We start from the raw sequence: 26,473 nt of genomic DNA, 5'->3' as shown, positions 1-26,473 counted from the left end.
CCCAGTACGTTGGAGGGGGTCTCAGAGGGTGTCTGCGAGTGCAGAGGTGGGGGCCCTGGGTGGGGGTGTAGGGGCAGGGCTTGGGCTCTGAGCAACAGGAGGGAGGCTCCGAGGGCAGAGGATTAGGACCAGGAGCCCAACACGTTCCCTGGTGCCTAAGTGGACAGGGAAAGCTCTGGCCCCGTTCCCCTTCATTCCTTCGCTCCGCTCCCCCACCGTCTCCCCCAGGGTCTCCCCCGTAGCCACTGGACCCCTAACTGTGGGTGGGTCCCGCTGAGTGTAGGAACTCCTTCCCTCCCCCAGCCGCCCTTGAGGGGTGCCGGTCCCAGAGATCCGGACTTTACTGCTGCTTCCCCTCCCCCTCCCCACTCCCTCAGGACCCACGTGGCTGGAGAGGGCCTCAGTGGGTAGAGGATCAGGCCCGGGATCTCAGCAGGCTCCTGGGGGCCCAAGTGGGCAGGGGAAACCTGGCCACGCTCCCTTTTGATCCTCTGCCCTCCCATTGGTTCCCCAGTTTCCCCCTTCGGGCCTGGGATCCCTTCCCCTCAGGAGCTCCTGTCCTGTCCCACTGCCACTTCTTCTCCCCCTTCACTCCCCCCGCACCCAGCATCCTACCCGGTCGCTGGAGGTTCCTCCCGTCCCCTCAGGTGTCCATGGTCCCCCACTGGGGCCTGGTAGATGCCCTAGTTGTGCAAAGATGCGAATTCTGCATCCTCCTAGTATGCCATCCTGACTCCGCCCCTCTTACATTCTCTTGCTTGCTCTTTTCTGTTGTTTTTGTTAAATACTAAAACAACCTAGTATTCTCATAGTCATTTCTCAAATCTTTTCTTAGTTTATTGAGAAAATTATATTTCTTAATATGAATATATGATATTTGCATAAATATTTTCTTCAGTTTAATGCATCTGATGATCTCTTTCATTGTTATTTATTCAGCATTAGCTGAATAAATCAATTGCATTAGCTTTAGATTATACACATATTGTTTATAATGTGTATGTGTGTGTTTTCTTTAGTTACTTCCTATGTGGGTCTCTTTCCCCCAATGAGAATATAGTTCAGGTTCAGGGCCACAATTTTGATTACTTTTGTCATCCTTATTGTATAGCTCTGGACACCAGGAAACTCTCTATTTCTTATTTATTGATACAGGTAAGAATGGAGAAGGAGATCATTTTGGGAGGTAGAGATATTTCATAATGGAAGGAATAGTTGTGATATTGGAGGGTGGTACCAGGCACCAAGTGCTAGGAAACCGAGTAAAACAAATTAGAATTGGGCATAGAAACGAACAAAAAGGATTCCACGTACCAAAATTGCCTATTCAAGAATTTGGCTCAGGACTAGACCTGTTTTTCTAGAAACATTCCATCAGTGTTTGTAAAATGAATGATCAGTTGTTTGATTGGCTGATGGATGGATGGAAGGGAGGATGGATAACTGAGTTACAGAGTCATAGAATTTTCACTTAGTGAGGTTCTTGAAGGAGCATTTTCCACGTAACTAGTTAACAAAATTACTATTTGTTCCATGAGCAGATTACATGAAAAAAATTCAGTTTTGTTTTCTAAGTATGTTTCAATCACTATGGTTTGGTTACAACTAAAAGTAATAAGCAGCTATCTTAGTACTCACTTCTAATAAGTATGCTAGAAAATCATCATCCTTTAATTTCTGGGCCAGCCATTAGGTGTCCTACAGTCAGTGTTTTCTTTGAAGCACATCACTCATAAATGAGGCATCTGTACCTCTGCATCCAGCTTGTATTGGTCCATATTCATACTGTGTAGGGGGGAGACAAGCTGAGTTGCAGCAGAGGCTGAAAAGTGAGGTGGTGAAATTAGTTTTCTTACCCCATGAAGGCTACCCTTTCAAAGGAGAAAGTGAGTTGTTTGGCACTAAAACAGCAGGCCAGTAGGAAAGGTATTGAAATATATAGCACTGGACCTTGGCTTTTAAGTTATTGGGGCTAAAGGAAGGAGAAATGATTCTTGGAACCAGAGAGGCTTGAGACTGTGGACAGTTTTAGGACGGAAACTACAGGTGTCTTTTCTCCAACGTGTTCCCTCTCCTGGAGACTTTGACAGCCAACTGTGTCCTGACGACTCTGCTTCTGCTTCCAGAAGATCTGAGTGGGAGTGTGGGAGAGGCCTGTCACCTGCTGCATGTCTTAGTACCTATTGGGAGAAGAGAGAAGTCAGGAATAAGGAAATGACTTGAAATAGCCATTTAGTCATTTAGACACTTGGACAACTAAAAGAGTCAGCGCCAAACCTGCCCACTTTTGTTTCAGCCTCATCCAGGGCTCAGGGCTCTTTTATCATCTCTATATCTATATGCAGAAGATGAATCTGCATTAGAAAAACCAGGAGAAAATTTCCTCTTTTGCTCACCCAGGTTGTCTGTTCCTCAGTGCCCTCCCGATCTACTTTAAGAAGCTAGCAGAGTTTGGGGGAAATCAGGCAGTTTAAGGAGTATGTCATGAATAGAAAAAAGGAGTGAGAGTCCAAGAAATACTATCCGTGCTCCCCAATTAGTGAAAAATGTAAAGAACTAGCATTTCTTTTTATTCTCCTTTCCCCACTACCACATATTTTGGGCTGCAATGATCTGTCACTAAGCCAAGGACAGTGCTGATATCAAACAATTTTGACCCTTTAGCATGAATGAGTACACAAGCCAGGCAGTATGTTTGAGGCAGAGTGCTAGGAATTCCTGCGTATTTATTCACCTCTCAGGTTTAGCTAGTTTCATTACCTCCCTTCCACATAATATCTATACTCATGTTATAAATAGGCAAGATCAAGATAGTCACACTGCCATTAGGTAAGTGGGCACAGCAAAGGACATAATTTCCAGTCTGTTGGCTGACTTCAAAGAACCCACCCTATCTAGTTCTGAAGGGTTTTAGAGTCAGAGCATACTTTGTGTTCTTAGGATTTTTAAAGTTCAGGCTTTATTCATTCTCTATCTCTTTCTCTCTTTCCCTCTTTTCCTCTTCCCCACCCCCCTTGCCCCTCACCCTTCCCAAAGTAACCTATTCGTGTCTGCCCCCCCCATCATTGTAGATTACAAATTAAGTTGCCAATTTCTCAAGGAATAAAGGACTACATGCAATAGTGGAATTTCTAAATAGGTTATGATCGCCGCATGATTATATTAAATGTTTGCTTTATAAATTTTTTCATAAAATATGCTGTTAAATTCTATCTGATTATGATAGAAGTCAGATTTGCTCTCAGTGGGCCTAGTAGTTGATTCTATATCCTTCTTGCTGTCCACAAAATGTTTATTAGTATCACGTGAGAATTGTATTCTACTGACAGGTGTATTATATTACATTAATAATTGTATGATACTGTAAAATTACTGATGGCTTCTTAATATGCTTTGTGTTAACGTAGTAGTTCCTGACTTTGCATTTGTGGTGTATAGTGTCACCTAATGGTCAGAAGGTTCAGTGCGTGATTGCATTTCTGTAGATGGTGCTCTCAGTCAAAGCAAGCACTAGGAAAGCGTGGCATTTTCTCCTTTGTCTTTTTGTCTGCTTATTTCTTGTGTGGGACCCATTCAACATTTATGATTGTTTGGGGAGCTCCTAGCTTAACCCCATTGGACAGGGATTTAATAGTCTCTATGTTGTCATCATAATTCAAACAAAATAGTTATTTTTTTCTGGTGTTCCCTTAGCAGTTGTATTTTAAGGAATTTCAGCATCCCGCATAAAATATATTCCTATATGTGTTTTGTAAACTTTAAATTTGGGACATACTATGCTATTCATTTTGCTGCTGCTTTAATAGCATTCCCTGTATCAGATCTTAATATCTGGAATTACCAGTGCATTTTTTGAAATTTTTATAATTTTTACAAATTTTTTTATAAAATTTACAATTTTATAAATTGTTTTCTTTTTATCAGTTTTTTAAAGTTTAAATGCTTCCCAGAATTTTCAAATCTAAAAGAATGCTTTTAGTATTTCTTACCAGAAGAGGTATAGTAGAAACCTAGGTTCTTGCCAAAATTCTTAATCAAGGACGTATGTTACTTTTATTAGATATTTAAGAGCAATCAACTTGTACCTGCAGTCTAAGTATGGGTTTTGTGTATTTAGAAAGATGTGACCATAAAGTACTCTCTGATCTGGGAGGCATGGTAAAAATTCCATATTTTTAAGCCATTTTTTTCTCTTCTCTCTGTGCAGTGGCAAATGAAGCATATTGCTTGATACATGCCTTGTAATTTTACTGGATCCAGCTGTGCATGTTTTGGTGCATAAATACACTCTGCATTTGGAGTTCCAGTGGAGAGGAGAACACAGCTTCTTTTCCTTTCTTGTGTGATTGCAGATGTCATTGGCATTTGAAATTACAAATACCTGTATGTTCATGTTTTAATTGCCTCTTAGAAGGCATATGAACAGTCTTTTTTGAACAGGTTTCCTAAATTAATTGGAGCATTAAAGGCACGAGAGAGGGAAGAGTCTTATATGAGTCCTATATACCCTGTGTATAAGTGGAGGACACCAGAAGTTCTGTAGTGCAGTCCTATTATACATGCAGCCGTATCTCATTTCACATTATTTTCTAATTACTGTGCTGTGTTCTTGTCTTGGCATACTCTTAGGAGGTGGAAACCATCCCCTGCTGGTACCCTATGATACACTGACGGCCAAAGAGAAAGCCAAGGATAGGGAAAAAGCACAGGACATCCTCAAGTTCCTGCAGATCAATGGCTATGCTGTATCCAGGTAAAAGCACACCTACTCCAGTTACACATTCTCATTATAAGACTGAATATTTAAATATCCCTATCAGATTTAAGGCTGAAAATGAACTCAATGATCCCTTTAAATCTTAGAGCTACTGTTTAGTATGTTCAAAATATACGTGTCAGAAACATTAATGCCCTTAGCGGTTGTGCCACATAATTGAGTTCCTTACACTTCGTATGTTAAGTCCCCATCCATCATTTAGGCAAAATCCCTAGGCAAGAATGACACTCTATTTTTCTAAATGCAACATTTTATTACCTAGTAATAGTTATTTAGTACAGTTTTATATCAGGTGCAAAGTATTTTTTATAAATTAAATCTTTTTTGTTTTTAGCTACAAGAATATTAGCTAACCTTGCAAATTTATCTATGTCTGTCTGTGTGTATATATACACATCTGTATATTGCTGTATGTAAAATGTTAAATATACTTCTCTCTATATAGGTATTTAACAAAATATGTTTCGTTTTTACCTTACCTTCTAACAGTCTTTGTAGATGTTGGTTTCCATTTTTCCTTTTTGCTGTTCTAGAGGATTCAAGGACCTGGAATTGGACACTCCTTCTATTGAGAAACGATTTGCCTATAGTTTCCTTCAGCAACTCATTCGCTATGTGGACGAAGCTCACCAGTATATCCTGGAGTTTGGTAGGTACCGTAGTCCTATGACTAACAGCCCAGTTTTTGTTATGCTTAACATTTACATCAGGAGGTAGAACAGCATAGGCTACTGGGATGCTTGTGGTCTGCTCCCGGATGATATAAACACTTTCTAGCCATCGTAATTTGAGTCTAAAAGTCAATGGGCAAACTCATTTTAAAGGATGGGTAAATTTTGAGTACTTAAAAAAAAGTCTAACGTGTAATATTTTTCTCCTTAAAATGTTTATTGGCATTGATTTTTCATTTTGAAAGATACATTGGATGGACATCAGATTTTAAGGTACACTTAAATCCTTCCTTTGGAAATTAATTTCTCTGCTCTTAAAAAAAACTTAACTCAACTCTGTGGATTCTCCAAATTTCTAGACAATGTAAAGGCCTTGAGTTTAGCCTTCGCAGGGTTACACATTTATATTAGAGTATCTGCAATACAGAATACTTGACTATTCACTTAGAGTAAAAGCAAAGACCTCTTCCCCGTCTGGCTCAGTGCCATTGAAGTACAAAAAGAACTCCTTATTTTAAATCTAAGATTCAGAGCAGATAATCAAGACAGCCTCCTCTCACTTCTCTTATTTTGTGTTTGTCCTCAGCATTGTTGAATTAAAATTCAGGTTGTCAATTACTCACCTCTGTGTCAGATCCCCTTCCAGCCACTGGTTGGTATTAGGATATAAAGAAGTAAGTTTGGTCCTTTTTTTTTTTGCGGTATGCGGGCCTCTCACTGTTATGGCCTCTCCCGTTGCGGGGCACAGGCTCCGGACGCACAGGCCTAGCGGCCATGGCTCACGGGCTTAGTTGCTCCGCGGCATGTGGGATCTTCCCGGACCGGGGCACGAACCCGTGTCTCCTGCATCGGCAGGCGGATTCTCAACCACTGCGCCACCAGGGAAGCCCAGTTTGGTCCTTTTTGAAAGGCAGTGTGCTCTGCTGGTGGTGATCTTCTTATTTTTTTTTTCTCCAGTTTTAAGGTTCTCTTTCTGTTTTTGTTTTGGTTTTTTAACCCTCATTCTTTCTGTTTTCAGCCCCTTTCCTTGGGACCCATAGTCCTAGATCCCTTAGTGATACATCAGCAACAAACCCCTCCTAACCAAGGGCTCTTTTTGATGCTGTTTTCTTAGGATTTATATTAGTTTTCAGCACAGCATCAGATTAAAGTTTATAGAAATTCGAGCTCTGGTATTTTCTTGTTCCTGGCCCCTGGATCCCAAATGTGATTAGAGATTTTCTCCTTGAGCATCGTTCTCTTAAAGAACCTCCCTCTTTTTCCACCTGCCTCTTTAGCTACAGTACAAATGCTATATTTTTCCTCTCTTAACCATCTTTTTCATAAAGGCCAATTATACAAACTAATCTATAATATGCAGTCTCTTTGTAACTCATCCAACAATATTTTTTAAAAATATGATAGTCACCTTGACTAGCAGCCATATTAGTCTGAATGAAATTTGACCAAAGAACAAACATGAGGCCATGGTGAACTTTCGAAGCTCTTATGCACAAAGTTAAGTGTTGACATTTCTAATCCACATTTTAAAGTATCTGTATGAGTAGCAGCTCTGGGATCCAGCCTTTTTTTTTCTTTCTTTTTTTTTTTTTTTTTTTTTTGCGGTACGCGGGCCTCTCACTGCTGTGGCCCCTCCCGTCGCGGAGCACAGGCTCCGGACGCACAGGCTCAGCGGCCACGGCTCACGGGCCCAGCCGCTCGGCGGCATGTGCGATCTTCCCGGACCGGGGCAAGAACCCGCGTCTCCTGAATCGGCAGGCGGACTCTCAACCACCGCGCCACCAGGGAAGCCCCAGCCTTCTCTGACAAGAGAGAGTAGAAGAGGGAATAAAGAGTAATCATTTGGAAAGGGAATAAGGAAAGTTTTTGCTTATGTATGGATAGCAGAACAGAACTTTGAAGGGTAAAATGTGTTTATGCTTTGCTTTATCACATTATATTCAAGTTTCTGAATAAACCTCCTAGGACAGCGTTTGTGTGTAAGGAGTGGTAAGAAGCTAACTACAGGGTAGATTCACCCACTTCACACATTTCTTTCTATAGGATAGAGAAGGTCTTATGAACAGAATTCTGGGAAGAAATAAGGTTAGATTAATATAGAGCCCGGGCTTCCCTGGTGGCGCAGTGGTTGAGAGTCCGCTTGCCGATGCAGGGGACACGGGTTCGTGCCCCGGTCCGGGAAGATCCCATGTGCCGCGGAGCGGCTGGGCCCGTGAGCCGTGGCCGCTGAGCCTGCGCGTCCGGAGCCTGTGCTCCGCAACGGGAGAGGCCACAACAGTGAGAGGTCCACGTACCACACACACACACAAATAATAATAATAATATAGAGCCCAACAAAATTAGTTTTTTTTTTTTTTTTTTTTACAATTGCTGATGTTACCTGTTCCTTTTTCAGGTGGCTTTGGCAAGGCAAATTATGTACAAGAACTCTGTCAAGAGGAGAAGCAGAGTTGAGATTGTCTACACAATCATTTGCTTTCATTTTCATTTTTCATTATTACTAAACACCAAAATTTCTGTAATACCTTCTTTTATCTTTCACTTTATTGCCTTTGCCACACATCTTTAATATATTCATTCTTAAACATATACTCATGGTGATGGTAAGAATATGCCTATGCCTTTTTTGAATTTTTGTATTACATCACAGATCATATTCCCTCCAAATCTTTTCACATTTTCTACAGAGGCATTTTTGTTACAATATATAATGAAAGGAAAGATATTTCCTATTTAGTTCTTTGAAATATTAGCAGATTTAGATAGGTACAAATTTCTGTCTTAATAACGTTTATATGAGAAGGTCCCTTAGGGGGATCCAGCCATTCTGCATAATATGCTTGAGAGCTTTAGTACAAAAGTGATTTAAAAGAAATTGAAATTCGCAAGCATTGAAAAGCCATTATTTTCTTTTACTTATTCACGGGAAGAGCACTGTCTGATTTTACAGAGTATTACCTAAGTTCTCTAAAAATTATCCTGAATTTATGCTTAAGATTTAATAAAGCGTATTTCAAATTGTTTTTATTTCTATGTGCAAAAGAACTTTTTCAAGAAAAAGTCAGTTTGATTCTTATAAAATATGGAAGCTCTGCTTACAGATTTTACTGAAACCTTATATCCAGTTCTGAAATTCTTAGCTCTCCAATCTGTTCTGCATAGCATAGTGGTTATTATAGTTTATTACTACCTCTTCTATATGCATGAAGCCTCCTTTTGTATGCATGAGGGAGGTAGGAAAGGCCACCTTCTAAGCTAAACGAGTTCAGTCAATCAGTTCTTAACCTTGAACTCATTTTCTACACCATGGGGAAAATTCGGGGCTTTTTGCTTTGCTTATGGAAATTATCTTTTGACACCGGTGAACTTTTTTATTCTTTAGCAGAATGTTAATTTTCCGGCCTAGTATTACAGTTGTGGTCCTCCTCCTCACAGGCACTGGCTTCCTGAAATTTTTCCATTGGTATATTAATATGAAAGGCTGTAACTTGCAGTCACACCACGAAGTCACTATCTTTATTTAGAGGTCCGTGTTATAATCTAACAAATTATGTTTACTTATTTTCCACTCACTTTTCTCACCCTAGGGAGCTTCTTTCTTACTGAAAGAGAATGTGGGATTTTACTGCTAAAAATGTGGGATTTTTACTTTATTCCAGTTTCCTCCCTACATGTCAGTCAGATCTCAAAGCTACACCAGTATGTTTGTGCTTGTAACCACATGTATGGGCTGTCTCAAGAGCTTTTTAATTTTGATTTGGGTATGTTTTTAATCTTTTTTAAAATTACACGACTGAAGTTAGCCTTTATATTTTTGTATTCAGTTTAGTGGGGTAACGCATTTAGCAGTGTGTTCTAAACTTAGCATTTGGGTGAATATCTTGCAATGTTTGAAGTGCAACGTGTACCTAAAAACTCTTCATGTCTACAGATGGTGGCAGCAGAAGCAAAGGAGAACATTTCCCTTATGAACAAGAAATCAAGTTCTTTGCTAAAGTACAGTATACAATCCGTCCTGTATTTCCTTCAATATGTTTGTTTACCAAATATGCTCTTTAGATCGTTGCCTCTTTATGGAATGCACTTGTCTAAAAATGTGAATTCTACTCTAACTAAATATTCTGTGGCATGAAAACTGCATGAATCATGTGGGATAAATGTGCTCCCAGCACCTTCGGTCATGCTTTAACTTGATCTGCTCTCCGTACCGTATTTCTCAAATGACTTTGTCCTCTGTGAAGTCTGACTCAAAGTTCTCTTTTTTGGCTTTATCATATGACATAAAGGAGAAACATCTATTTCCTAACATTTGAATATTGTTCTGATTTAAAATTTTTAGATGAATATTTCTTTATTAAAGAGGAAAAGCATGAGTTAATTTACCAGTGGGTATGTTATAAGAACCTATACTATAGAATCCTTGTGGGACCTGAAGCCTACTCAGGAGAGGAAAACTGAGGCTCAGAGAGGATCAATTGTTCATATTTAGAGTATATCCCATGATTTTTATTTATTCCGTTTAATACGAATTCATCAAGAATTTGCTGTGTGCACATTCCAGCCAGTACGGGAAGGAGATGAAGGGTTGCAGAGAGTCCACATTGGGTCCATTCACGTACTCAGTGTTTACCCTGAGCCTAGTCTGTGCCATGCATTGAATTATGTCCTGGAGATTCACTGTCACAAAGACAGAATGCCCTTGGGAAGCTTTCCTATTTACAGTATGTTTTAGTTAACCTGAAGACCTAATGATTTCTGTCCATTTCCTCTCAAAGTACTTGCATTTGGTGGTTATAGGTCATTTACAAAATGACATGTTGTTTTGATTGATTAATATTTGGTTTCTATTATATGTTTTCAGAATTGTACCCTTTACTGTAAGGGAGATTTCTCTTGTCTTTTCTTTCCACTCAGTATTGCACCCAAAATCTGTATCAGTTCTCTGAAGTCTCTCGTGGGCTGCACATTGCTGGTTATCTGTTCTGCTAGGATGTTATCGCCCTTGAGAACCAGTGATCAGAAGTGCTGTATTCATGGCCTCTAATCACACATTTAAAATACATTCTTGTATTTCATTGCCTGTGCACTCAGCGCCCCTAGTGATTTTGTTTGCAGATGCATGCCTAATGTGGCTTAATTTCTACTAAGTCTGTGACTCATTCATTCACATATTTATTGAGTACCTATTATATGTCAATCACTAAGTTCAGGCAGTGTCACCACTTCCTAGGAAGATCACTAAAAGCTTTTGTATTCCTGTTATTAAAATATATACCTACCTTGTAGGGGAAGAAATGTATTTAGACAGGCTTGAGTCTAAATACTGGTAATGCCAGTTATTATTACTTTTTTCATTTATTTATTCAACAAATATTTATCTAGTGCTTGCTACAGGCTTGCAACAAGGTCCTAAGCACTGGTGCATCAGTGGTAAATGAAACAGAACAAGCAGTAGTAATAGAGGCCAGGAGAGGGCTTTAATGGGAAACAAACCCAGAAATTTTCTTTCTCATGTGTGCCTTGTAGACTCTTAGGGAGAGAGACTAACCCAAAAATCATACATATAAAATATAAAATTGCACATGATGTTCAAAGACCAGAGGATACAGGGAGTTTATCTAGTTGACAGGCCAGCAAAGACTTATCTGATGAAGTGCCACTGCACTGAGGTCTGCAGAAGGAGTGAAGTGAGTAGGTTATGGGGTGTGGGGAGAGCATTTCAGACAGCGTGAATGGCAGGTACAAAGCCTGTGGATGGAGGATGGGGAGGAATTGGCCAACAGCCATCAGGATTAGAGGGCAGGATTGGGAGGTGGGCTTTGACAGAGGCCAGGTAAGAGCTTTGTGCAGGTAGGTAAGTGGCAATGTGACTCTGAGTAAATCATTCACTTTCTGCATCTTAATTTAATACCTAGAAATCAGGGATGATGGCATCTACCATACAGAGTGGTTACTGGGATACATGAATTGATAGCATGTCAGTTACTCAGACATAGTAGAGACTCAGTAGAAGGTCATCACTGATTATTTTTGAAACTTTCAGGCACGGAACTGCATGATGTGAAAATATTAAGACTGTTTCATTTTGAGACAATATTGAGACTAATTTCAGACCTTTGAAAATTTGATGTGTTTTTTTATAATTACACACACACACACACACACACACACACACACACACAGGGACTGGAGACAGCAGAGTGAAACTTACGAGAGGCATACTTTGAAATGGTGCTGACTGGCATGGCTGTGGATACTGGGGACTTATTGCATGCGGACAGAACTCTGGCTGTTCTTAAAAACTCAGCACTCATTCATCCCCTGGAAGAGTCCACTGTGTAGATCTGTTTTCTTTTCCTTTCTTTCAGGTTGTTCTTCCTTTAATTGATCAGTATTTCAAAAACCATCGTTTATACTTCTTATCTGCAGCAAGCAGACCTCTCTGTTCCGGAGGACATGCATCAAACAAAGAGAAAGAAATGGTGACTAGGTAAACAGCTATAAAAAATAAAGACTATTGTTTAAGTGTATTTCCTTTTGAGAAAGAGCATCTCAGGTTCTTGAAGTAGGATCATGCAAAGAGTTCCCACCCATGTTCCCCGGCCCCTGGCCCCTTGGAATCAAACACTCTGAGAAGGATGGTTTGGGCAAGTTAATACATGTGTTCTAGGTGTTGAGTTTTCTTATATTTTACTGCTAAATGTAATGCTGAGTAGAAGGAACAAAATACCCAATACAGAATCCACAAGTAGAGGCTGGAGGTGCATCAGTGTATTAGTATTTTTTGTTAAATGATACTTTTTAACATTGGATTCCTGAAAATTTATTCAGATCTAATGTTTTTGCCAGCCTGTATTTTTCAGCAGAATCTCATTTTCAGAAATTGTAACTTTAAATTTTAAAAAATTATGAACAATCTTGGGATAAAATGAAGTAAACATATATACTTTTTAAAGTTTTCTGCTCACACCAGTCAAGCCAGCATCCTAGCAGTGCTTTCTTATTTCTCTTTAAACCTAAGTATTCTTCGGAGATTTATTTGTGATTCTGCTGGGGATTTCAAGTTGGAGTCCTCAAAATTCTGCCAGAACTTAGTATACATGAGAAGCAATTACTGAGAAAGTCTTCTTCTGTATTACATTGCACAAGAGTCCAAACCAAGCTTTTAGATTGTATTTGAAAAACATTTCTGTAAAAATGAGTACGCTGTATAAAGTAGAATACAGGCTTTCCTTGGTTCCTGACTTTTTTTAGTTATCTGTTGCCGTTTAGCAGTATTATCACAAGTTGAACATCTTAAAAGAATACGCATTTATCATTTCACAGTATCTATGGATCTGTCATCAGCGGCTTGCCTGGGAAACAAACCTCTTTTTTTTTCTTAAGACTTTTTTTAGAGCAGTTTTAGATTAATAGCATAGACTTGACTTTAATGGTATGTTGAATGGCAGTGCAGTATCAGCCTATTGGACAGGGCTGAGATGACATTGAATATAGACTGTCCCCAGAGGGTAAAGAGGAAGTAAGATTCCTGTGGTGCGTAGCCCTGGGTGTGGGATCTTAAGCTCATCTCTTTACTCAAATTTATTGTCTAGTTGGTTGTCTACCAACCGATAGATAGCCAATCATGTGATGTAGGATTGCAGCAGCATTAAAAATGTTGCCAAACTTCTTCAAATAATAAGCTTCCTGTGAAGTTGATAAAATGGATGATAGTTAAAATAACAGAGCATCCATTCCAGTGACTTACTTTGGTTCCACCAACTGTGTTACCAGAAGGAAAGGGAAGGAAGAGCTACTTTCCAAGATGCAGATAACCCCCTCCCCTTCCCCACTATGGCATGACCTTCTTTCCGCCTTCCCTAGGAGAGAGAGAGAGACCCATCTCTCCTCATTTCACACGCGCGCTCATCCACACCACTGGCCCCGTGTTCCCCTGTGGATGGTGAGTGCACACAGTAGCTGGAAAATGCCAGAACACCAAGTTCTCATTAAACACTATGGAACCAAGGCTACTGCAGAGTCTCCTAGTCTTTCCTGGCCAGTTAACCTTTTGTAACAGAAGCTTTGTTCCTAGAGGGTGTGGTTAATTTAATCACATTCATTAACATAAATCAAAATACAATTGCAGAATATAGGGGAAAAAATGAAAAAATATATGCAAGTTCTGCTGTTTCCCTTCCCCTTTTATTGTGTCTTGTTTTCACCATTCATTTTACAGTTTTACTCTTAAGAACTGTTCACTAACTACAGAAGTAACTAATTCTCCTTTACCAACTATATCCCTCATAGAAGAAATCAGAAGAACATCACGATTCTGTGCTAGCCTCCGTTGATGTAGTTTTGGGGCCTTTAATAACACTTCCCCAGTTTTTAATGATTTCATCTTCAGTTTTTTCTTCACTTCTTGGAAAGAGGGTTGGTAAGTTTTACTTCTCCCGCTAGCACTTCCGAAAAAGGGAACGTATGCCATTAAAATTCCAACGCGCAGGAATGAGAGACATAACAACAGAAGTAACTGATTTCTTCACAGTACTTTAATGCCAAACATAGGTAGAATTTATCCTCAGAGAGAAAAAAGTCAGAGTTGAAAAATGAATAAGGTGATGGTAAATAAATTATGGTACATGTTGTCCAGTCATTAAAATGATGATGGATACAAATACATGATAACTTAGGAAAATTATCATTTAAAAAATAAAACATTTGTTCAAATAGTATTGATTTAGATTTTTTAAAAGAAGCTAAATTTTTATGTATAGAAAAGTACTGGTTAGGGATAAATTTACTGGTTGTTTTCTTTAGGTAGTGCATTGTAGATTTTATATTACTATTTTTATGTGTTTTCCAAGTTTTTAAAATGAAAATATCTTTAATAATCATAACGATATGTTTTAAAACAACCAACATCACTATCACATTAACAAAAATAAATTAAATAGATTGTTTGGCATGTTGAAATGGAATCACTGAAATTTGTAAATCTCTGATTTCTTACTACTTCAGTTAAATATTACTTCATTGAGTAAAATACGTAAAAAAATACAATAAAACAAGTTTAAAAAAAGACTGGCCCTGCTACTGTGAATAAACAAGCATACCCGCATACACATAATGAGCATTGCCATGATCGTTTTAATTTGTATTTAACCGTTGGCTGTAGCAGTAGTTATGTGGGTCTAAATTAATTTCTCCACAATTAAAACCAGGTTGTTCCCATTAGTTGTTTAGATACCTCCTGGTACTAGAAATTAGGTATCGAGCATTTCCTGTCTAAAGTCAGTATTGTCCTGTCCACAGAGATGAGTTAGATGGGGTATCTGCACTCCAGGAGTATACTTGGCAGTGGCTAAGTATATGGGAATAAATATCGTTCCAATAGCAGAAAGCTGAGCGGTGCTATAGGATTCAAAGTAAAGTAAGAACCCCTTAGATGGGTATGGATGGGCTGGAGATTTTTGGAAGTCATGACATTCAAAGTTGATCTTAAAAAATATGTAGGTCAGAGATTAAGAAAAAGGTATATTTTTTAGATAACAACGTACGGCTTAGAAGCTGGTCATTTAGGAGAAATATAGGTTTACGTAGATTCATGGTGGAACACTGTAATTGAGAGTAACTGCCAAAATATCTTTTTTTCTTTTTACTTAATTCATTAGCACCAAGAAGCCATTGACGCTTTTTAAATAGAAGAATGAAGACAGTCTGGGAGCATAAGTAGGATTGATAAGAGTAGCATGGCTTGGGAAGCCATGGCAGGCATCAGGAGCTATGGCAGGGATGCAAGCTGTTGTCACAGAAGTGCTACTTCCAGTAGGTGGTGCTACGCATGGGTTTGTTCAGCAAGTATTCTGAATGCCCCTTGGGTACAAGGTGCTGTCCTAGGTCTGAGGATCAACACAGGGATACAACAGCACAGTTCCCAACTTTAATGGACTTAGAAGTATTGCTGAGGAGACACATGCATATAGAGTTAACCATGAACTACATTGTGATGAGTGTAAGTGAGCCATATATAAAGTGCTGGAAGTGCACAGGAGATGTAAATGCAGAGAGGGGCTGCGTCTGAGAAACACGGAAGAGGGAAAATAAGCATGCCTCGGTATTGAGTCCTATCTCAAGTAGAAAGGAGGCCAACCTGGGGCTGAAGTTTCAGTGCTGAGTGATTGGAACAATATCAGTCTCACTAGCGAAAACAAGAAACTTCAGAAGAACTAGTTTTGAGAAGAGTTTAAATTTGGTTAAAGAGGTACGTATGGAAGGATAAAGTACTAACAGGTCATTCAGCTGGAGATATCCAGCAAAAAGTGGGAAGTAGGTGTTTGGTGTTGGAGAGATCAGGGCAAGAAATGACATATTTGGGGATTATCTATACCCATCTCCTGCTCAAAGCTCTGAAAGCAGGTGAAACTAAGGGAGAATCGGAGAGAAGCTGAAAGGTCTGAACAAAACTTGGACAATTATTACATATCCAGGGTTTCCAGAAGTGGATCTTTGAAGAATAGAACAATTAATTAGAGAGGAAGTGGGAAGTAATACTGTAAAACAGAAACCAGAGTTTCACAGATTTAAGTAGTTAATGATGCCAGGTACTGGGGAGAGCCCTCCAGGATGGAGACTGAAAAGGAGGTTATTAGATTTGCTACTTAGAGGGTATTGGGAACTTCAAGAGAGTGTTTTCAGGAGAGCGATGAGGTGGAAAGCAAACTCACAAGGCAATGAGTCAGGGAGGAAACTGCAGAATGAATTCTTAAGAATGTTAATAATGAAGGGATATAGAGAAAGGGGATAATGGGATTATGGAAATTGTCTTTAGAAAAACTATAAGCCAGAGTTTATAATAATCAAACCTTAGAGTCTGCACAGAAGCTACACCCTGAAAGAGGATGGCACAGGAAGGGAGAGAGATACGATTTGTCTTTTCTTAGGACTTAGCTTTTTATATATCTCTATTTCTCTCTGGTGGCATATCTGTTACTAATTAGGAACACCTAGAGTTAGGAAGTAGCTGATATCATAAGAAGTCATTTTTTTCGGAGAGATTCTCCAACATATATGTGCTCAGGATACAGAGTAATTCTGTTTCTTATCACTGCAAAACACCCCGGGTCTAGATTAAAACATAATTCTAGTATTATAAATTCGTAATTCAAATTCATAGGTTAAAAACGTAATCCTAGTATTATAAATTCAACATCATTGCAGAATGTTTCACTCTGGATACTAGAGAGTGTCAGCGAGTAAGAGGTAAAAGATGTCGCTTAAAATAGACTAGATTCCAAGAATCCAGAATGTGTACAATTCTAAGATGTAATCACTCTCTTTACATGGAGACAGATCTTGTTAACACACAGAAAGCTCAGTGAATGAGGGCACCTGGAGAAAGTTGCTTTTGTTTTATTGTCTTTGTTCATTTCAATTATAGCCTAAAGATAAATAATGTGGGGGAGCTAATGTCTAATCTTATGTCTAACATCTACTTGAATAGTTCATTGTTTGAAAAAAATTTAGCACTGATAAGAGATTTCCCAAGACCTCGAAGTCACTTAAGCACTTTCGGATGAATGTTTTCTTGGAAAAGCTACCCCATGCCCTATAATTAATTTTCACCAATACGTTATTTCACATTGTTACTGAAGTGAGAGATGATGGCCAAAACCTACTGTAATAAAAGTGGTCCACATCACAAAGGTGATCCTGACTCCTTTCTCCCATTCTGCCATGAGCAGTTGCCATCATTGTATTCCATGGCATAGAGCCTGTCTCCCCAGTCCTGACGAGTGTACATCTCCACACTGCTGGTGATGAGAAAGCTTTGCAAGAGAGGATGGGGCAGTGAGGACATAGCTGTCATCATGATTGGGAAAATCAAGCTGAGTGTAGGGGGTGCTGTACAAGTGGATTTTCAAGGTTAGAGCTTTTAAGTTCTGGCTGTGGACCACCGGTGCTCTCTGAGGGTTCAAAAGAGTGTTGGATAGAAGTGCAAGTAGTGTCAATTGTAATATGAGAGGTTAAGTGTCCTGGTAGATATTTGCAGGTGGCCCTTGGCTGGGAGGGGACTTCTTTGAGCTTGGGTTTGGGAGTGGTGAAGGAACACCCGGTGTTAGAAAAGGCTTCTTGGAGTAAACATGTCTGAGCTGAATCCTGAGGGATGTTTAGAAGGGACTGATTGTAGCATGGAACTGAACGAAAGATGTTCCTAAAAATAGGGCCCAGCAAGAAAGCCACCAGACTGCCTGGTGACAGACGCGACAGGACAAGAACGGGTATTGCCCAGGCTCTGGGTTGCGATCCAAGCATTCGTGCGTACCAATGCCATCATGTTGAGTGCTGGGCGCCCTTATTTGGAATCTCCCATTGGTGACCACCAGGAAGGACATGAAGACCCAGGAACTTAGTCTAGAGGAAATCTATGTTCAACTCATGAATTAGCATTAGAAGCCCTTTTAAGTTATCAAGTCTGTAATGTTTTCCTCTGAGGGATTATCAGTTGTTTAAATTCTCTCTCTAGTTCATTGTGTTCAGATTCACTGGGTGCTTTGGTATATGTCTAAGGGGTGTGGTCAAGGTCAGGGAGGAGGAAAGGTCAAATGATAAAACATACTAAAAGTAAACATTTTATGCCCAAAGCGCCATAGTTCCATCGTTAAATAATATCCATAACAACAACAACAGATTTCTAGAACTTCAGTAGTACTGTGGGGCAGAATAAATTCAATTTTTCTCCTTGTGGTTTTCTAGTAGTTATATTCTTACGGGGTTCATATAGATTGCTTTTATATTAATTAGCTTTGCTTTCCGTTTTTTTTTGGGTTCCTTATAATCTGTTCTTTTGTAACCATGTTTGTTAAAGACATGCACTCACAGACTCTTTCTTTGATATCTTTACTCCACATTCTCCTCAGAGAATTGATTCTTTCTGCGTGACATCATGTTGCTTTTTTCCGGCTCATATATCAGCTGTTTATTTTTCTTTTTTTCTTCTTCTTTTTTTTTTTTTTTTTTTTATTTTAATTTAATTTCTCCCTGTCTCTTCTACCTTCCCTTCCCCTTTTCCCTTTTCTCTTTTGTTTTTCTTTTGTCTTCAGCCTATTCTGCAAACTTGGAGTTCTTGTCAGGCATAGGATTTCACTATTTGGTAAGGAGACCCTTGAACAAATACTAGCATGGCCATCACTTGGTTTTCTTTGCCATTTTTGCACTGTGTTGTGTGCTGCTATGTTGCATGAATGCATGTTTGCATGGCTGCATGCATGGTCGTCATAGGCCAAGGTAAAGTCCTCACGGTTGTTTAGAAGTAGCATTACCTATGGTGAAATTGAAGACTGTAACTTTATGTGCTAGTCCAAAGCACACTTGAAAATCAAAAGGTTATATTATTAAAGGTCGAATGAAAATGGCAGCTTCTGCCATATTTTATTTCAGAGGGGTGAAGCAAAACAAAACTGGGCCTCTGAATTTGTGTTTGGTTATCTCTTATAGATTAAGTAATGAAGTGTTATACACCAACAATTTTTAACCGCACTTACTTTTTTCATGGTCTTGACTACAGATTTGCATGTCGACTGTATTCCAGACATTGGAGTTTCATAGTAGAGACAGTGAGGCCTGGATTTGGCAAAAGCGACTTTTCTAGCACCCCTCACCCCATAGTAGTCAGGTTTTGTTCATTTCTGAGAATTCACGTAGCTGAAATTCATGTTCCCAAACACCTGCTTTCAAAGAGCCTTGCAGGGCGGTCACTCACTTTCCACAGACTCTCCTTGCCGTGGGGCTTTAAGACTTTATAGCAGTCGGCAGAGTTTATGTTTTACACTTTCCTGCATCTGGCTTCGTAACTGCCAAGGCAAATTTTAGCTCAATGCTCTATAGGTTTTGAGACAGCGTTGGGGTGACTTCAGTAAGAAAACTTTGAGTGTACTGATAGAGATGTTATAAGTCCCATTCCATTCACAGGAAAACCTAAGGATTAAGTCATTTCTATAAAAGCCAAAGTGGATAAGCTGAGAACTAGGTACATGTACGTGTGTATGTGTATATATATGCAAATAAATTTTACACTCTTTACATTTTTTTGAGAAATGATAGTTTCTGGATATGACTATTTAATGCTGTATGTGCTTTCTAATATTATTATATCCAGTATTTGAGTGTTTTTAAGATACATTTCTCATAAATTGCCTGAGTTATTGCATTAATGTTTCAGTTATCCCAAATTAACGGGGAAATTGTCTTCAGAAAGCTCTCCAGTTGCCTGGCTTTTGTTTGACTTCTCTTCATCATAGAAAAATTTCTATGAAAATTGTTCAGACAGAGCTTTTGTTTACTCTTGAACCTTCTCATGATAGGGGAAGGCTCTGATGGGGACCCCATAATAATAATTTCTGTTGTGCTCTCTCTAGCTTCTTACATATTTTAACTTCTTGGTTTCCCATGTTATGTTTTGCTATATTTTTATTTTTTTAAGTTTTTGAGGCATTCCATGTGTACGGCAGAGCACACATATCTTGAGAACAGCGTGGTGACGTAGCTTGATGAAAGTTTACATGCATCTGCCCATTTTCTCAGGTCGAGACGTAAAACATTTTCAGTATCCCAGAAGGCTGCCTTGTGCCATTTTGCAATTTATAACCCTCTGCAAAGGTACTATATGTAAACTAATCTACTGGTCTACTAATGTAGACTTCCATTACCATGTATTAATTTTACCTGTTGTTTAATCTCTCTTTTCCCTTTGAATATATTAAGGGTTCAATAGTTGAAGATAAATGCGTAATATAACTTGTCATACCAGTCAGAGGAGAAGAACTGGATTTTAACATTCATTCCGTCTCTCTGTGATTCTTGTATTTCATTTAGGCATTGTATGTTAAATCCCTTTGCCTCTAAATACTATTATTTTTATTTTTAACAGGAATTTATTGGAGAGCTACTATGTATCTTTATCTCAAAAGCATATTTTAATGCAGTCTTTATATTATTCTAGTGTCTTATTATTGTTTCATATTTGCTCAGGCATTTGCTTGTAAAATAATACAGACTTCAAGAAGCTTTTATTAATCAAACATACGCTAATACAGACTTGTCAAAGTGTTAGCATGTTAAGTCTTAGACATGTAAACTTTACATGTTACAATTACAGCGTGGTTTTAGATGTTAACATGATGTCCTGGAGAGAATAATGGGCTTTGAATCAGAAAACCTGTATGTAAGTCCTGTATTTGCAGCTAAACCAGCTGAATGATTTGGACAACTTTTGTTTGAACCTTTGTTTTTTGGTTATTGGCTTTTTTTTTTTTTTTTTTTTTCATTTTTAAACTAGATTAAAATAACTACTAACTTTAGAGATCTATTGCATGTATAAAGTCTCATATGACATGATGAATGTTGAAGTGCTGTGTAAACTGTAACAGTACACCTTTCAAATCTAAGGTATTCTTAGTCTTATTTGTACAGCTTTTATTTAGATAAATCAAATTACATACACACTAAACTAGGGAACTTGGTTATTGAAAATACATGCGCCATGAAGCCTTTATAATCTAGCCATTTCCAGATCAAAGCAAAAGTTGTATAATCCAAGTATTTACTTTTTGATATATCAATTATACCATTGTGGATTTTCCTGAAGAGAGAGAGAGAGAGACCTAACAGCATACATACAGTGGTCTTTTGTAAACATATAGACATATTAATCTCTTATTTTTTCTTTCACCCTATCTTTACATTATATATACTTTTTCTGTATTCTGGCAGACATTAACTGATGATCAAAATGTTTTTCCTGTGCTTAGTTCAAAAAATTGTTTCATGACCTAGCCTAAGAATAAAGTAAGACAAGTGAAAGTTGAGGTTAACAAAGAAATATTTGGGCTTCGTGTCAAGGAGCAAAAATACAGAAAGAGATACATTAACCTGAAGCATGTCAGCAAGGTGGGATTGGAGACAAGAGGGAAGCATTAAAATAAACCAGAAGTCAAAACTCTTGTCCTGTTGGTGGTCATTGTGGGGAGCTGAGTATGATCAGTAATGGAATATTTATTCCAAGGTGTCTGCCAGATTGTAGCTGTTCAGAAATTTTTCTGATATGTAAAGTGAGGATTCCCCAAACTTGAACTTCTATATTTATGTATATCTTTTATCTACTTTAAAATATTTTCTATACGTTGAAGCACACTAAGAATTAAAGAGAGATGAGTCATGTTTTTATGCCTCATATATTCTTTTGAAGGTGTGTAAACCATTTCCTTTTATCTTAGGAAAAGGTAGGGTTTTAAAAAAGGGGAACAAGCCATATTCCCTACAGAACAGTAGTTCTGGGGTATCTATTAAAATACTTTAAAGAAAAAATTAGTAAGGAAAATAACATCTATTTTATATTAGGCTTCCCTTTTGACTTCCGAAATGCTTGTGATTGCAAGTTGGTACACGCTTGTATTTTGGAAAATCAGGACGGGGTAAGACGCAGGCAGGCTGACAAGGAATAAGGATCCCATTTGCTGTTTTCAAGGACACATTGTTGACTAACGAAATACTGCTTTTAATCCTACCATTGTCGCCCACTTATGCAAAGTGAAAATTCTGTCTCTCTAACTGCCTAATTTTAAAGCATTTAGAGGATACTTAAGTCCTACTATTACAGCCTATTTTAGACTTTCAGTCATTTGTAGGGGAAAGAGAATCTGGTAACCAGAACTCCAGCCGGGATAGTTATGGTGGCACAGGTGTGTGTGTATCAAGACTTCTTAACAGCTTTCTTTTTACATGTCAAAATGAATTGAATGCCTGAATGATGTTCATTTTGTGCATTCTTTCAGTAACCAGTTTTGTGTCTGCTGTGTGTGAACGTACTCTTAGCCTGTGAGGATAGAAAAGCGCAGATTTCTTTCCCTCTCTGCTGCTACCACCCTACGCCAATCTACAGGTGTCTCTTACCTGTATGCCTCCACGAACGTACTCACTCTTCTCTTAGAATTCCCTCTTGCCCTTCTAAACTGTGCTCCAAAGCAGTCATATCTTTCCCCCTCCCCAACCAAAAACCAAAACAGAACAACAAAATGGTTTCATCACTGAATACACTCCTGTGTAGCCAGTGGCTTCCCATTTCTCTGTAATAAAGATCAGAATTCTTCATCTGGCCACATAGTCCTTGAGAGTCTGTCCTCTGTGTACCCCTGCATCCTCATTTCCCAGCACGTTCTGGCTTCCTCATGATGCCTCAGCTTAAGCGGCCTTCTCTCTGCTTCGTGAAAATGTATTCCTTTTTGCCCAGGGCCTTTGCACATGCTGTAATTACTGATGGAGATGGGATCCCATACACCACACGCCCCTCTCCAGTCCCTCACACCCACAATGGGGAGTTAACTACTAATCCTTCAGATTTTAACCCAAATAGTATTCTCTCAGGAAGACCTTCCTCAACCTCCCTGATTATACTCTCTCCTTCTACTATTATAACATTCTCATAGCTGTGCACACTTTTCCTTCATCTCACTGATGATGTTACTAGATTAATTTCTTTCTCTGACCCAAAACTCAGCCCTTCGAGGGCTTATTTTTGTATCCTCAGAGCCCAGCAGGAAGTCTGGTGCATAGTGGCTCTTTTATAAATATCTGATGACTGAATTAATCAACCAACCAGGTCCTACCTTTAAGAAGTCTACAGTCTAACAGAGAAGATAGATAAGTCAGCAGATGCTTACTACAATGAGATGAGTTCTATCAATTTGGAATTTTCTTACATTCATGAATAACCCAGACTTTGCATTTTTTTCCTTGAGAATATTAGGAAAAATATAATATCCACTTATCTCATAGTTTATGAGAATCACATTTTTAAAAAATTCGTTAAGTGGTCCATGAAAACACTTAGGGCACTTATATTGAGAAGGAAGTAACACATGATTAATGACTTTTCAAACAATCATTAAACTCTGCCAATAATGATCCGTTCAGTTCGAGGAACTATTTGAGAAGGCTGGCACAAAAGAGTTATCATTTAGAGGTCTTTTCTACTTTTCTGTTTTCTGGTGAGTTTTTTTTTTTTTTATAATTTTTAAAATTTTTAAAAAATTTTTATTTTTTAACATCTTTATTGGAGTATAATTGCTTTGCAATGGTGTGTTAGTTTCTGCTTTATAAGTGAATCAGTTATACATATACATATGTTCCCATATCTCTTCCCTCTTGCATCTTCCTCCCTCCCACCCTCCCTATCCCACCCCTCTAGGTGGTCCCAAAGCACCGAGCTGATCTCCCTGTGCTATGCGGCTGCTTCCCACTAGCTACCTATTTTACGTTTGGTAGCATATATATGTCCGTGCCACTCTCTCACTTTGTCACAGCTTACCCTTCCCCCTCCCTGTGTCCTCAAGTCCATTCTCTAGTAGGTCTGCATCTTTATTCCCATCTTGCCCCTAGGTTCTTCATGACCTTTTTTTTTCTTTTAGATTCCATCTATGTGTGTTAGCATATGGTATTTGTTTTTTCTCTTTCTGACTTCACACTGTATGACAGTCTCTAGGTCCATCCACCTCACTACAAATAACTCAGTTTCGTTCCTTTTTATGGCTGAGTAATATTCCATTGTATATATGTGCCACATCTTCTTTATCCATTCATCTGTTGATGGACATTCAGGTTGCTTCCATGTCCTGGCTGTTGTAAATAGAGCTGCAGTGAACATTTTGGTAGAGGCCTTTTCTACTTTCCTGTTTTCTGGTGAGTTTTTAACATATTAGCAAGACAGTTAATTGTCCAGAGACACCCCAGATTTAATGGAGAATTTCCAAATTTGATGACAGACAAGATTCCTAGGAATGCCTGGAATAAAGCAAGCATTTTGCAACATTGAGCATCATACTCCAACATTCCTTCTGGTTGACCTCAGTGACCCTAGAACATCATTAATACAGTTCCCACATTAGCTTCAGGAATACTGGACAAGTATTATCATGTGCTTAAATGAAACAATAGGTCTTGTTAAAGTATTTGTTTTTTCCTCTAGGCGAGTATGAATGATTAAACTGGTACCTAAATCTTCATGTTAATTTTTAAAGAATTTTATTAGTAAATAAAGTAATATAGTGAATTCTATCAATTGGTATCTCTCCCTGATTAAAAAATTAGTGGAATAAGTTTATGTTGATCCTTCTGTTATCCCCGACCCCAAACCCCCTTCATGTGTTTAAATGAGGGGCTATCTTGTATCAGGAGATACTAGAAAATTAGTAGTCATCCCTCCTTATCTGCATGCCCTGCATCCATGGATTCAACCAATCAGGGATCAAAAATATTTTTTAAAAAAAGTCCAGAAAGTTCCAGAAAACAACACTTGAAATCGCCATCCCTCAAAAATATGTGCATAGCATTTACTTTGTATTATGTATTTTAAGTAATCTAGAGATGATTTAATAATGTATAAAGGAGGATGTGTGTAGGTTATATGCAAATACTATGCCATTTTATACAAGGGACTGGAGCATCCTTGGATTCTTGGTGTTAGGGGAGGGTCTTGGAATAAATCCCCTGTGGATACTGAGGAATGACTGTATGTGTTTGTATTATCCCTAAGAAGGTTCACATTGTGCTTGTGCTTGTTTAATAGGACACATATGATGAAAGGAAAGTCATTTAAAGCACTAAGAATCTCTGAGAGTAGTGCATATGTGAGAACTAAATGTGTCACTATTTTGAGAATGTCATGGTTTAAATTTAAAAAGTAGCACAATCTGTTAGAAAATTATATATAACTTTATGTCAGTAAACCTGAAGGTTAAATAAAATGGATGATAGTCAAGGAAAATAGGAAAAATAAGTAGCACAATCTGCTACTTTAAAAAAATTTTATTTTATATGGGAGTCTAGTTGATTAACAATGTTGTGTTAGTTTCAGGTGCACAGCAAAGTGATTCAGTTATACATATACATGTATCTCCTCTTTTTCAAATTCTTTTCTCATTTAGGTTATTACAGAGTATTGAGCAGCGTTCCCTGTGCCCTACAGTTGGTCCTTGTTGGTTATCTGTTTTGAGTATGGTATTCATCACTAGAGGATCCTTAAGGTCTTATCTAACTTAAAGATTCTGTAGTTTTGTGACAGTGTGTATGATAAAGGCAAGAGTTTCCTGGATTCGAGTTGCTATATAAAAAAATAACCTAATTCTTATAGAGGTTAAACATTAGACTCAGACACCTATAATGAAAATACTATCAGAAGATTGTACTACAGAGATAGATACTTCTTTCATTTCAACATATTACTCTGAGAGAATTTCCTGACTTTGAGACAAATGAATAGAATGTGTAATATATATTCTAAGTTTAACTGAAACTTCTCACCAAGTTAGGGACTCAGTAATTTTATTCTTTATAATATCACTGACTTCAGAAGTAATAAAATCTTTGACATGCTTCAATTTCTGTCTCTTCATAATTTTGAGAGAAATTTGTATCTTCTACCATAATTTTATTTCATGTTATTAATAAGGATTTTTCCAAAATTAATCATTTCTTCAAAGAAGAGAATATAATGAGATACTGTGTCAAAAGCCATGCTAGAAAAAGTAAAGAAGAAGAATAAAAATTAGAATGACTGTTAACTGTTTTCCCAGAAGAGAGAAAGTCAACATTCTGAGAATTCTCAATAAATCAGATTATAAAACAAGTGGTACGTGATATATCAAATTTTGGATGACATTGAAAACTCCTGAATTATAGAAATCTTATATTAAAAACCACAAAACAGTTTGGGATTAAGATACAAAAAGGATATTTTGACTCTTAACAGCCTTAGCTTTGTTATTTTTATTATTTAGAGAGTTGTATTATTTTGTGAGACTTGGTTAACAATGTTTTTAAAAACCCAGTGCTGTATGTTGTTATTAGATTCAGGTATGAGCTGTGATTTTAATTTTGTACCTTTTACGCTTACACACACACACACACACACACACACACACACACACTCTGATGCAAACATACAATCTTAAAGATAAATAGGCAATCCATAAGTGTTTCCCTAAGA

The 26,473-nt window shown here is 38.2% G+C and overlaps 1 protein-coding gene across 7 annotated transcripts in view; it reads left to right on the top strand.

Annotated features, from left to right (window-relative positions):
• Positions 1-26,473, top strand: part of RYR2 (ryanodine receptor 2) — a 746,950-nt gene that overhangs the window by 584,882 nt on the left and 135,595 nt on the right. For all 7 annotated transcript variants that reach the window (XM_067025663.1, XM_067025662.1, XM_067025661.1 and 4 more), the window contains 5 exons: positions 4,630-4,753; positions 5,311-5,426; positions 9,380-9,444; positions 11,817-11,938; positions 18,537-18,586. In XM_067025663.1, the coding sequence (XP_066881764.1) occupies positions 4,630-4,753; positions 5,311-5,426; positions 9,380-9,444; positions 11,817-11,938; positions 18,537-18,586 (477 nt within the window). The remainder of the gene's footprint in view (positions 1-4,629; positions 4,754-5,310; positions 5,427-9,379; positions 9,445-11,816; positions 11,939-18,536; positions 18,587-26,473) is intronic.

The sequence above is a fragment of the Kogia breviceps genome, chromosome 2, assembly GCF_026419965.1.
Source record: "Kogia breviceps isolate mKogBre1 chromosome 2, mKogBre1 haplotype 1, whole genome shotgun sequence".
In the NCBI taxonomy this organism is placed as follows: Eukaryota; Metazoa; Chordata; class Mammalia; order Artiodactyla; family Physeteridae; genus Kogia; species Kogia breviceps.
This window is presented reverse-complemented; position numbering and strand designations above follow the sequence as displayed.